The sequence below is a fragment of the Rhincodon typus genome, chromosome 4 (genome assembly GCF_021869965.1).
Source record: "Rhincodon typus isolate 14 chromosome 4, sRhiTyp1.1, whole genome shotgun sequence".
Lineage (NCBI taxonomy): Eukaryota > Metazoa > Chordata > Chondrichthyes > Orectolobiformes > Rhincodontidae > Rhincodon > Rhincodon typus.
In genome coordinates this window covers 28,546,916-28,559,480 of record NC_063335.1, presented here as the reverse complement: position 1 = coordinate 28,559,480, position 12,565 = coordinate 28,546,916, and the positions used below count along the sequence as shown (strand labels likewise).

The 12,565-nt window shown below is 41.1% G+C and overlaps 1 protein-coding gene across 3 annotated transcripts in view; it reads left to right on the top strand.

Annotated features, from left to right (window-relative positions):
* Positions 1 to 12,565, top strand: part of prex2 (phosphatidylinositol-3,4,5-trisphosphate-dependent Rac exchange factor 2) — a 248,085-nt gene that overhangs the window by 47,559 nt on the left and 187,961 nt on the right. For all 3 annotated transcript variants that reach the window (XM_048596382.1, XM_048596381.1, XM_048596383.1), the window contains exons 2-4: positions 4,469 to 4,540; positions 6,250 to 6,372; positions 8,894 to 8,998. In XM_048596382.1, coding sequence (XP_048452339.1) covers positions 4,469 to 4,540; positions 6,250 to 6,372; positions 8,894 to 8,998 — 300 coding nt within the window. The remainder of the gene's footprint in view (positions 1 to 4,468; positions 4,541 to 6,249; positions 6,373 to 8,893; positions 8,999 to 12,565) is intronic.

Genomic DNA, 12,565 nt, shown 5'->3' with positions numbered 1-12,565 from the left:
ACCCTCTTTTTGCTCTTCTGATTTCCTTCTTAAGTGTGCTCCTACACATTTTATAGTCAACTAGAGATTCACTTGAGCCCGATTAGCTGAAACGCAATGTATGCCTTCTTTTTCCTGACCAGAACCTCAATATCCCTCATCAGCCAGGGATCCCTAAACCTGCCAGCTTTTCCCTTCACCCCAACAGGGACATACTGTCCCTGGACTCTTGAAATCACACTTTTAAAAAAAGCCTCCCATTTGCCAGCCGTTCCTTTTTCTTCAGGCCCACCCAATCGACCTCTGCTAGATCCTGCCTAATGTCCCCAAAATTGGCCCTGCTCCACTTTAGCACCTTAACCTGTGGACCTGTCCTATCTTTTTTCCATGACTATGTTAAAACTAAGAGTTATAGTCACTGGACCCAAAGTGCTCTCCGACTGACATTTCAGTCACTTGCCCAACCTCTATTCCTAAGAGGAGGTCCAGTGTTCACCTTCCTGAGTAGGGCCCTTTACATATTGATTTAGGAAACTGCCTTGGTCACATTTGAGAAATTCCACCTCGTCTGGGCCTTTTACACTCTGGGTGGCCCAGTTAATGCAGGGAAATTTAAAATCTCCAACCAATACTACTCTATTATTCCTACAGGTATCTGCAATCTCTACACATCTGCTGCTCTAGTACCCTCTGGCTATTTGGGGATCTATAATACAGTCCCCAGAGTGACCATCCCCTTCGAGTTTCCATATTCTAACCATATGGCCTCACTTGATGACCCCTTAAGAATATCCTCTCCAAGCACTGTTGTTATGTGCTCCCTTATCAAAAGGGCAACTCCCCCCACCTCTTTGCTCACTTGTACTTCTGTCACGCCTGTAGCTTCTGTATCCTGGAACATTGAGCTGCCAGTTCTGCCCTTCTCTCAGCCACGTTTCTGTGTATCCCAGTCCCCAGAGCCAATCCATGCTCTGAGCTCACCTACCTTACCAGTCAGGCCTCGTGCATTGAAATAAATGCACTTCAAACCAGACGTCTTTTCCCTCTCTTTACTGTACCCCTGGCTATCCTGAATAGTAAACTTCCTCTTGATGGCTAACGTATTTTCCCCGACTTCTTGACGGCGACTCTCTTATTCAAAGTCCCACCCCCTGCCAAATTAGTTTAAACCTCCCGGTTAACACTAGCAAATCTCCCCACAAGGATATTGGACCCTCTGGTTCAAGTGCAACCCCATCCCTCTACAGGTCACCTCTACCCCAGAAGAGATCCCAATGATCCAAGAACTGAAAACCCTGCCCCCTACACCAGCTCCTCAGCCACGCATTCATCTGGCCTATCTTTCTATTTCTATCCTCACTGGCATGTAGCACTGGGAGTAATCCAGAGATCACTACCCTTGAGGTCCTGCTTTTTAACTACTTACCTAACTCCCTGTACTCATTTCGCAGGATCCCATCCCTATGTCATTCGTACTGATGTGCACAATGACCTCTGGCTGTTCACCCTCCCCCTTCACAATGTTCTGCAACCGCTCAGAGACATCCTTGACCCCGGCACCCAGGAGACAACACATCATCCTGGTGTCTCTTCTGTGGCACAGAATCTCCTGTCTGTCCCCTTCACAACTGAGTCTCCTATCAGCATCACTCTGTCTGACTGCACCCTTTCCCTCTGAGCCTCAGGGCCGGTCACAGTGCCACTGACCTGACTGCTGCTGCTGCTAGCCCCTGAAAGGTCACCCCCCCCCTCCAACAGTATCCAATGTGGTATACCCATTATAGAGGGGAATGGCCACAGGGGAACACTGCACCATCTACTATCCCCATTTACCACTTCTGGCGGTCACCCAGCTACCTGCAGCCAGCACCTTAGGAGTAACCACTTCATTATAGCTCTTATCGATGATGTTCTCTGCACCCCAGATGATCCCAAGAGCATCCAGCTCCAGTTCCTGTTCTGTAACACGCTCTGTCAGGAGCTGCAGCCGGGTGCATTTCTCACAGATATAGCCATCAGGGACGTCTCCACAGTGTCCCACTTCCTGCAAGAGAAGCATACCACTGCCCTAACTGACTCTCAGCCACCCTCTGATTCACTGCTCATCTTCACCATCTCACAGAGGATGTCCTATGGAGGTCTCCAGTACAACCATGATGACTGTGGCAAAACTCCCAGAGTTTTACTGTGATGACTCTCAGCTGCCCTCTGATTTGCTCTCTCAGCTGCCCTCTGATTCGCCCTCTCAGCTGCCCTCTGATTCGCTTCCATGCTGTATGACTCTATGACTCTAATTAAAGAAGCTCTTGCTGTCTGCATTGATATTACTTACAAGTTTTTGCTCAAGCTTAATTTTTTTCCCTCTCTTATATTTTTGGTCATCTTTTGTCGATCCTTTTCGAATCTTTCCCAATCCTATAGTTTACTACAATTTTTTGCCGTATTATGTATTTTCCTTTCAGTTTGATGTTTTGCTAAATTTCCAAGGTTAACCATGGTTGATTTATCCCCTTCCTAGTATCCTTCTTCCACACTGGAATATGTCTGTTGTGAGCCATGGGCTATTTTGTTAAATGTCTGCCAGTGTTCCTCAACCCTCATTCCTTATTTAAGTTTAGCGGTGCTTCCATCCAAAATTCCTCCCTCTGAAACTGAATGTTAAATTCAATTATGTTATGGTCACTGCTTCTGAGGGGATTTATTACTCTTTCATCCTTTATTAAACCTGCCTCATTACACATCACCAGATCCATCCACTACATACTGTTCTTGGAAATAATCCTGAATGCTGCCAATGAACTCTTTCTCATGGATACTCTGCCAATCTGACTTTCCCAATCCAGATGAAGAATAAAGTCACTCTTAAATAATGCACTACCTTTTCCACTTGAAATCCCTACAGGCCATTCAGCCCATCGTCCAAAGAGCATCCCAACCAGACCATCTGGTGTGTCTGGCTGTGTGGTGTCTTCTTGCTGTGACACACTAGTCACCTTCCCATACTTCAGAAACATATCAGAGATGACCACAAGACTACTCAGACCCCTAGGTATCAGTGTAGCCCACAAACCAACAACCACCCTGCGACAGCTACTGATGAACATAAAGGAGCCCATACCCACAACCAATAAAACTAACGTAACATACAAAATACCATGCAAGGACTGTGAGAAACTTTACATAGGCCAAACTGGAAGGAAACTGACAATAAGGATACACAAACACCAACTAGCCACCAAGCGACATGACCAATTCTCACTGGCCTCAATACACATGGACAAAGAAGGACATGAATTTGACTGGGACAACACAACCATGATAGCACAAGCCAAACAGAGACATGCCAGGAATTTCTGGAGGCCTGGCATCCCAACTGGAACTCCATCAACAAACACATTGAACTGGACCCGATATACAAACCACTGAAAAACAGAACCAGAAGTAATGCCAACCATCCCAGCAAACTGAGGCATATAAATAACAAGCGAGACAGAATACCAATGCTTCACTAGAGGTGCACTGAAAATGTTACCTCGCAGGGTGAAGAAATGTCTACAACCAAACACAGTGACTTGGCGAGCAAGTCTACAACCTCAGTTATTTGATTGGCCGGGTATATGAATAGGAAGGGTTTAGAGGGATATGGGCCAAATGCTGGCAAATGGGGCATTAAAATCAGAATCCCTACAGCAAACAAGCAGGCCATTTGGCCCATCAAGTCCACACCAACTCTCTGAAGAGCATCCTACCCAGACCTGCCCACACTACCCTACTTTTTCTCCACAGCTAACTCATCCCTGGGCACTATAAGCATGGCTAGTCCACCTGATCTACATGTCTTTGGACTGTAGAATGAAACCAGAGCAAACCCATGCAGACATGAGGAGAACATACAAACTCCACCCAAGCTATTGGCCAGAGGGTAGAATTGAACCCAGCCCCCTGGCTTTGTGAGGTAACAGTGCTAACCCACTGAGCCACTGTGCTGCTGCAATGCATTGGGAGCACTCTTCCGAAGTTTTAAGATAGAAGTAGCTAGGTTGTTGACAGGCAAGAGTTGAAAAGGTTATCCAGTCTAGGCAGATTCAGTTCTTTTTGAAAAATGGAACAGGCTCGAAGGGCTGAATGGTCTAATTGTGTTCCTAATTTGTAAGTACATGTGTATGTAGGTCAGTCAGTGCAAATAGTTGTCCAGGTCCAGCAGATCTCTGAACCAGACACTGTTTGCAATAGGTGGAGTTTTGACAATTTGACAGCACTGAGTGTTGCGTTTGTTGTAGAGCTGTATTGAGCATCTTTTATACTTAGTGATTCATTTAATTTTGCAACTTGTTTCAGCTAGAAAAGCTGTGTTGCACATGTACAGCGCAGCATTTCGACAATCATGTTGTTTTACGGGCAAGCTGTTTCTGAAGGAACCTAACTCGGTCTTTACAGTCTCCAATCTGTACGACAAGATAATGTAACACAAATATGTTATTTTTATCAGGCATTTATGCAGCGAATGATGCAGCATGTTGCTTCTAAAGTTGACAAGAATGTGACCGAAGAAACTGTTAAGGTAAGAGTGCATAAGAAAGAATAGCGAAAGGTTAATCAGCCCTCATACTTCATATCTTGGCAGCCTCCTTTCAGTGAGAGTAGATATTAAAGACATTAACAATGGCCAATGGCCATATGAGGAATAGTGTGCTGGCTGAAAAGATCTGAAACCTGGCACCAAGCTCATGAGCTAGAGCTACAGTGTTGCCTGCCCTTCTGTTTCAGCCATTGACATGAACAATGCATAGCAATGCACCTCAGATCCTTAGAGAAGTAACCCCAGCAAACCTTTGGCAACATCTTGCAAATCCACTGGCAGGGTACAAGCTCCAATATCAATGACCTCTCTCAGGCCTACATCCCCAGAATTGAGGTACTGATCTCGATCAGATGGGCCAATAGGCTGATGAGTGGCAGATGGAGTTTAATTTAGATAAATGCGAGATGCTGCATTTTGGGAAGGCAGATCAGGGCAGGATTTATACACTTAATGGAAAGGTCCTGGGGAGAGTTGCTGAACAAAGAGACCTTGGAGTGTAGGTTCATAGTTCCTTGGTAGTGAAGTCCCAGGCAGATAATATAGTGAAGAAGGCATTTGGTATGCTTGCCTTTATTGATCAGTGCATTGAGCATAGGAGTTGGGAGGTCATGTTGCAGCTGTACAGGACATTGGTTAGGCCACTTCTGGAATACTGCGTGCAAGGATGTTGTGAAACTTGAAAGGGTTCACAAAAGATTCACAAAGATGTTGCCAGGGTTGGCGGGTTTGAGCTACAGGGAGAGGCTGAATAGGTTGGGGCTTTATTCCCGAGAGATGCGAAGGTTGAGGGGTGACCTTGTAGAGATTTATAAAACCATGAGGGGCATGGATAAGGTAAACTGACAAGGCCTTCTCCCAGGGTGGGGGAGTCCAAAACTAGAGGGCATAGGTTTAAGGTGAGAAGAGAAAGATTTAAAAGGGATCTAAGAGGCAACCTTTTCACGCAGAGGGTGTGTATGTATGGAATAAGCTGCCAGAGGAAGTGGTGGAGGCTGGTACAATTACAACATTTAAAAGGCATCTGGATGGGTATGTGAATAGGAAGGGTTTAGAGGGATATGGGTCAAATGCTGGCATGGACGAGTTGAACCGAAGGGTCTGTTTCTGTGCTGCATATCTCCATGACTGTATGACTGTCAAGTTACTTTCACCCTGAGTGCATTAGAGGAACTCAAGATCACAATAAGGTTATAATTGGTTCCTTATTATCAATGTGGAGTGAATGCATGTGAGCTAAGGCAGCTGTATAGACTCAAAAACATGTCTTTTGAAGCCTTTGGGCTAGGGAGGTATAAAGAAACCTACCTAAGGATTGCTGTTTCTATTTTTTTCATAGTTCATTGAAAGACTGAAATGTGTTTCTAGTGTGAATAGGATCAGTCCTGTTATGGTGTCCTCTGTGGTCACAAGTGGACTGTGTTCTTACAACTGAGAACCACTACGCCAGTGGTGTGCTTGAAAACTGATGGGGCATGTTAACATTAGTTCCTGTCTGCAGTGAAGTTTCGGAAGAAACATGTCTGTGGGGTGGCTGTGTGAGGACAATGGGATTATGATGTTAGGAAAAATTAGGGCTTTTTGTTAGAAGTTTGTCTTCACAGAAAGTAACCCAGATTTGATAATACAATTGGATAATTTTCCACCACTTTGACTTTGTTCACGATGTGATTTCTGATGTCTACTTCCAGACATTGTTCTCCAATATTGAGGACATACTTGCTGTGCACAAAGAATTCCTGAGTAATATTGAGGAGCGTCTGTTGCCTGAACCTAGTGCCCATCATGAATTGGGAAGCTGCTTTCTTCAGTTTGTACGTATTGGTAACTCTGGCTGTACTGACTGACTGCAATATTTTCTTCTGTTATTGAGCTAGTAGTTAAAGCATAGCTTCCTATTGAAGGTAGATTAACTACAATAAGCAGTATTGTTAGTGGAAAAAACATATTTTATGCATTCAGTATATATGTGTGTGTATGTAAAACTGTATTGAATAATGTCATTGCTTCATTTGCTTTGCTAAAAGGCCAACAATAAATTATGCAGGACATGTTAAAACATAAAGATCTGTAAACAGCTGTTGATTGCATTCTGTAGTTCAGTAATGATAAAAAATTTAGGGGCGTGGATAGGAAGAATAGCCAAGGTTAGGGAGTCCAAAACTAGAGGGTATAAGCTTAACATGAGAGGGGAAAGATTTAAAAAGGACCTGAGGGACAACCTTTTCGCACAGAGGGTGGTGCATGTATGGAAGGAACAGCCAGGGTAAGTGGTGGAGGCTGGTACAATTACAACATTTAAAAGGCACCTGGATGGGTCTATGAATAGACAGGATTTAGAGGGCTAGGGGCCAAATGCCAGTAAATGGGACTAGATTTATTTAGGATATCTGGTTCGCGTGGACGAGTTGTACTGAAGGGTCTGTTTCCATGCTGTACAGCTGTCTGACTCTGTAGCTCTATAAGTGTTTGACATCTGCTCCTTACTGGGACATCAATGTTACAGTCACATATGTAACTGCAATTTTTTGCCCCAAGATGGAGATACCTAAATATTAGAAGCTGTCAATTCCCTTGGCAGTCTCTAGCATTGCTAATATACTCTGAAAGAAATGTGCTTTGTACCTGCCATTCCATGGACAAAGTTAAAAAAAAATCACTAGTTAAGGAAAATAATATAAAAAGAAACAATTGATAGTTTTTTTTGATGCATATTGAAATGTTCAATAAAATCTGCAGATAAATATTTGATCACGCTTTGTATAAAAGTAAAGGTTATAGTCTCCCATTTGAGAAATATAGCATAACTTTTCTAAGTTAATACAACAATCTAGTAGGTTGCTCTCATTAGCAGGGGTTTCTGTGCTTGCAACCAGTGATGCTGGCAGGAAATAATTCTACCTCAAAATTGTAGCTTGAGCTTTGTAGATACAAATTCCTGTTAAGTGCCTTACAGGCTTTTAAAAATAATATGACCTTTATGCAGGTATTGATGATCTTGAGGTGAGTGATGAATATATCCTGATAAAATTTTGTGAATTTTCCCTATTGTTAAACATAGTTTGATTTGATGATGGAAGACAGTGACAATCTATGTTTTTGATTGGTTTTATTGAATATTAAGCATGTGACATGACAATAACTTGTGCTATTTCCGTTTTATTGATAATTTTCTACATATCTTCTGGAAAATAAGGCTCCAGGTGTGTATTATGTAGAAAACTGCGCAGAATATGGAAATAATGTACTGTGATTGAAATGACAGTCACAGTATTTTAGCTCATGAGTGAAATAACTGCACAGAGGCTGATATCCCATCATTAAGTGTCCCTTTATTTGTACGTGCACAGTACATGGGCTCTGACCACCCAGGTCAAATACAGTCCTGAGAGTGAGGAGACTCTCTGAATCTCCTGTTTATATCTGTCAGCCAGGGATCATTGCTTGGCCCAGGTTAACAACCCCAATCAAGGATCTCATAGTCAATGAGATCCACCTGACCCTCATTCTAGTCACCACAATGGGCCAGTGGCCCTGCCAAGTTTTAGACAGGTCTGAACAGTTCCCCAAACCATTCTTTGGAACTGGTGTTTGGAGGAGCAGAATGGAAGCTTGATGTTAACTCGGGCCTTATTAGTACATGGATCAATCCACAAAGGTAGCAGCGTGTATGTCATTCTAGCAAGCAAAATTGAATCACTATGTTACTATCCCCTTTTGAAAGTAAGTCCTGCACTTTAGAAAGCAAGTGACATCTCTTTGGATTTGAACTGCCTAAGTGACAATGTCATTGTTCACTCACTCCATCACAACTCCATACCCATGAATTTTGGTGTGTCAAAAGATCCAATTGGCTGTGTTGAATTTTGTTTCCTTTCACTGCATGATCTAGTTACATCACCTCCAGCAATAAGCAATGCCAAATTGTGTTCTTGTTTGAATTCCTTTATTATTGAACAATTATTTAACTCGGGAATTCTGCTGCCAGTGTTGCATTGTAAATGGTTGCAGGTTGGATAGCTCAGTTGGCTGGACGACTGTTTGTGATGCAGACACCAATAGGATAGTTTCCATTTATACATTGACTAAGGTTAACATGAATCTTCTACCATCGCAATCTCGCTCCTTGCCTGAGGTGTGGTGAACCTCAGGTTGAACCACCGCCTGTCTCTAATGAGAGACCAGACCTACAGTTCTCTGGCGAAGTGGCAACGTTACCTATTTTGTTGCAATTGGTATGTTCAGAGATTTTATCTACACTAACCAGGATATTTTTCAGCACTAACCAACAATTCACAAGAGTTGCTTACAGTGTTTTTTTTCTTGGAAATACAGAGACATCGATTTTCTATCTATGATGAGTACTGTAGTAATCAGGAGAAAGCACAAAGGCTACTTTTGGAACTAAACAAAATACAGACTGTGCGGACCTTTTTACTGGTAAAGTCTTCTTTCCTTCTTCATAACTGAAAACATTTAGCTAAATGGTTTGAAACCAAGAAGTGGTAAAAGATTTTTCTGCAGTAATAGTGATTCACATTCAGTGATACACATTCAGTGATAAATATGAATTTTAGATAAGATGTTCTTGATATGTAAGTGGGTGGAATTGATTAAAAAGATACTGGTAAGACTTGCTGCCCATCTGGGTGCGCTCTGTTAAAATCATTCTTTAAAACTGTAGGTTACTGGTGTTATATGTTTTGTGGATGCAAAATGATCAATGTTTGGTCATTCATTATCATAAACCTCCTGCCTGAACTACACATAACATGCTGCAGAACTGTAGCACAATATATACACAATGCTGTTCTTGAATTGCACTGCAATTGCATTACCTTGGGAAACCAGGAGTCAGATAGGGCTGTCCATCAGGCAAAGTAACACCATTAGGTAGAAACATTAGTTCAACAGAAGGATTTGCACCTGTACTGTCAAGTGGCTTGTGTTTTCTTAACAGATGTTGTGTGCCTGCCTGCCTGTTGAATGTCTCCAACTTTTTTTGTTGCAGATTTTCAATATCAAAATTGATACTTTGCAAATTTGTTTGTACATTATTGAACCACATTAATTATAATGATCTATTTGTGGATGAAATAAATCGCTTTCAAATCTCAAAGCAAGCAACTAATAAATAAAATATGAAATTTTTGCAAGCAAAGTAAGTGGATTAATTGTTTAGAACTTTAATTGATTTTGTGGTGTTGATGCAGACCAGAGACAGAATCATCTTTCTAGAGTCTAACACTTAAGTTAGTTTGGGACTGACCATATGTAGGAAACATGGATGACAATTTGCCTGAACTTTTATTCCAAGAGTCCTTGGTGCTTCAGATGATATACCAAAGCTGTGCCTTTTGATTCCATGGGTGCCCAGAATATGTGTCCTTTCCTTTCAAATCTACTGATAGAACAGGGACACAAGACCTCTGTAAGCCTATAATTCAGATTCTTTTTGAGCTGAATTGAATTGAATTGAATTAGCTACATTAGGTATGTAGGTACGGATTCTTGAATACAAATCCTTAGGGGAAAAAAAATTAGAAAAATAAATAAATAAATGGTACAGCATTACTGAAATTTGAAAGTACTAAATCATAGAAACAAATTAGAAAAATAAACAAATAAAAAGTTCAGAATAACTGTGCTTCCACCATAATATAGAAAAGAAAAAAGTTTGTTTTGGCACCACAAATCTTGGTAATTCAATTTCCCAAACACTGAAAACAAACATTGACCTTGTAACATCATATATTTATTGCTGCACTGTGCACTGGTTTTATTCACTGAATCTTTACATCATTTTTTGTTCCTTAGATATGGGCTATTGTCCATCCCTGATAGTCATTGGTAAGATTGTGGTGAAATGTCTATTTTTACTGCTGCATTGCATGTGTTGGAGATACACCCCAAGTGCAGTTAAGTCGGGAATTCCAGGATTTTGACTCATGAAAGTTTATCATGCTGATAAAAGAACAGCAATATATTTTGAAATAGCAGTGTGACTTGGGGAAACTTGCAGATGGTGGCATTCATGTTTTCTGAGATGGTTGAGGTCCTGAGCTTGTTGAAGAAGTCTTGGCAAGTTGCTAAAGCATCTTTCAGATGACACAGACTGCAGTCACTGAGCACCCATAGTGGATAGAGTGCCAGCCAAGTGCTTTGTTCTGCATGTTGTTAAAATTGTAAATTGTGTGAGGTAAGGTTTGTGATATATTTTAATATAATTTGTAATTTGTAAAGGAGTGAGCAGATAGGTGGAGATGGAGCCCAGCGAGAGAGGGGAACAAGAGGATTATTGATAGTGAGCTAGGGAAGAAGAAGAGCTAGAGAGATGTTAATGGGGGTTATGGGTGGGTGATAATGGGTTGGCTGTGCTAAAATCAATCCATGTGATGACAGGTCCTGAGGTGTGGGGGATGGGTAAAGGACATGGAAGGAAGTGTTTAGGCTCTAAAATTATTGAATTTGATACTATATCAATTTATATATTAATATATATATAAAAAATATAAAATAATAGAAGGTAGTGAATATGTATCAAATATACATTGGCTACTCTCTCTATGCTGGTAATTCCATACCTTAGTAAAATTGCTCTGTGACATTAGGGCACAGTAGGTTTGTAGGGAACTAGTACCTGGGTTTTTCACTGCTTGACTTTTTTTTCCTTTGAAGTTTGGATACTGATTGTTCATTCTCTTCATGGTAACTCGTTTCCTGTCACTATCACTAGTTCGAATTTAAAAATCACAACAATATAAGTTAACGGAGAATTGAAGTTGTCATATGCTACTGATGTCCTACAAATTCATTTTGTGCTGCTGTTGGAGATCAGTTTCACTCCCATAGTATGTGAGAGAGCAGTTTCTTTTGCATGGACTAATAGGGTCATGAAACACACTCCAAATCCACTCACTAATATTTTGTCAACCATGTTTCTGGTTTTTAGCTAGCTTTCTTATCTCTCCTCAACCTTGTTCATTGACTTCCAGTTTGTGTCAGATATAAGTTTGCTATCTTACATGCTTTTCTCCCTCCCTACATTCTGACTCATGCCAAATTAAAATTCAACAAACATTCTTGTGTTCCTATTCATTCTCTTATAAAAGTACTATAGAATTCCTTACATCCTTCCATTTTGATTTGATTTGATTTGATTTATTGTTGTCACATGTACCTAAGCACAGTGAAAAGTTTTGTTTTGCATGCAGTACAGGCAGATCATAACTTACAAAGACCACAGGGTGATGGAACAGAGTGAGGAATACAAAGTTATGGCTACAAAGAAGGCACACAAAAAGCAAGATCAACATTAGATGTGAAATTTGAGATGTCCATTCAGAAGTCTAATTACAGTGGGGACGAAGCTGTTCTGGAACCTGTTGCTATGTGTGTTTAAGCTTTTGTGTCTTCTTCCTGACTGAAGAGGTTGGAAGAGATTATAACCAGGGTGGGAGGGGTCTTTGTTAATGTTGGCTGCCTTTCTGAGGCATCGTGAAGTGTAGACGGAGTCCGTGGCTGAAAGGTTGGCTTGCGTGATGGTCTGGGCTGTGTTCACAACTTTCTGTAGTTTCTTATGGTCCAGGCAGAGCAGTTGCCATACCAAGCCATAATGCATCCAGATAGAATGCTTTCTATGGTGCATCTATAATAGTTGGTGAGAGATTGTCCAGATTTTGGTCTTTTGAATCATCTTCACAATTTATATAAACATCCTGTGCTAGAGTCTTTCGATCCCCAATTAAAGTGGCATTGATTTTAAAGTTCTCCTTGCTGATTTGTAAGTTATCAAAGCATATCACCTTCAAGAGAAAAGGCATGATGGAAATCAGTTGTGAAAGTGTGTCATTAAAGATTTTGCGAGAGTATCTTATAATTAAAAACATGACTTACAGAAGTTAAGAAGGATGCCTAGAGAGAAAGGATATTTTTAATTATATCACTTTTGCTTTCATTTATATGTCGTGAATGTAGTTAAAATGATTTACCAGTACAGGATCTATT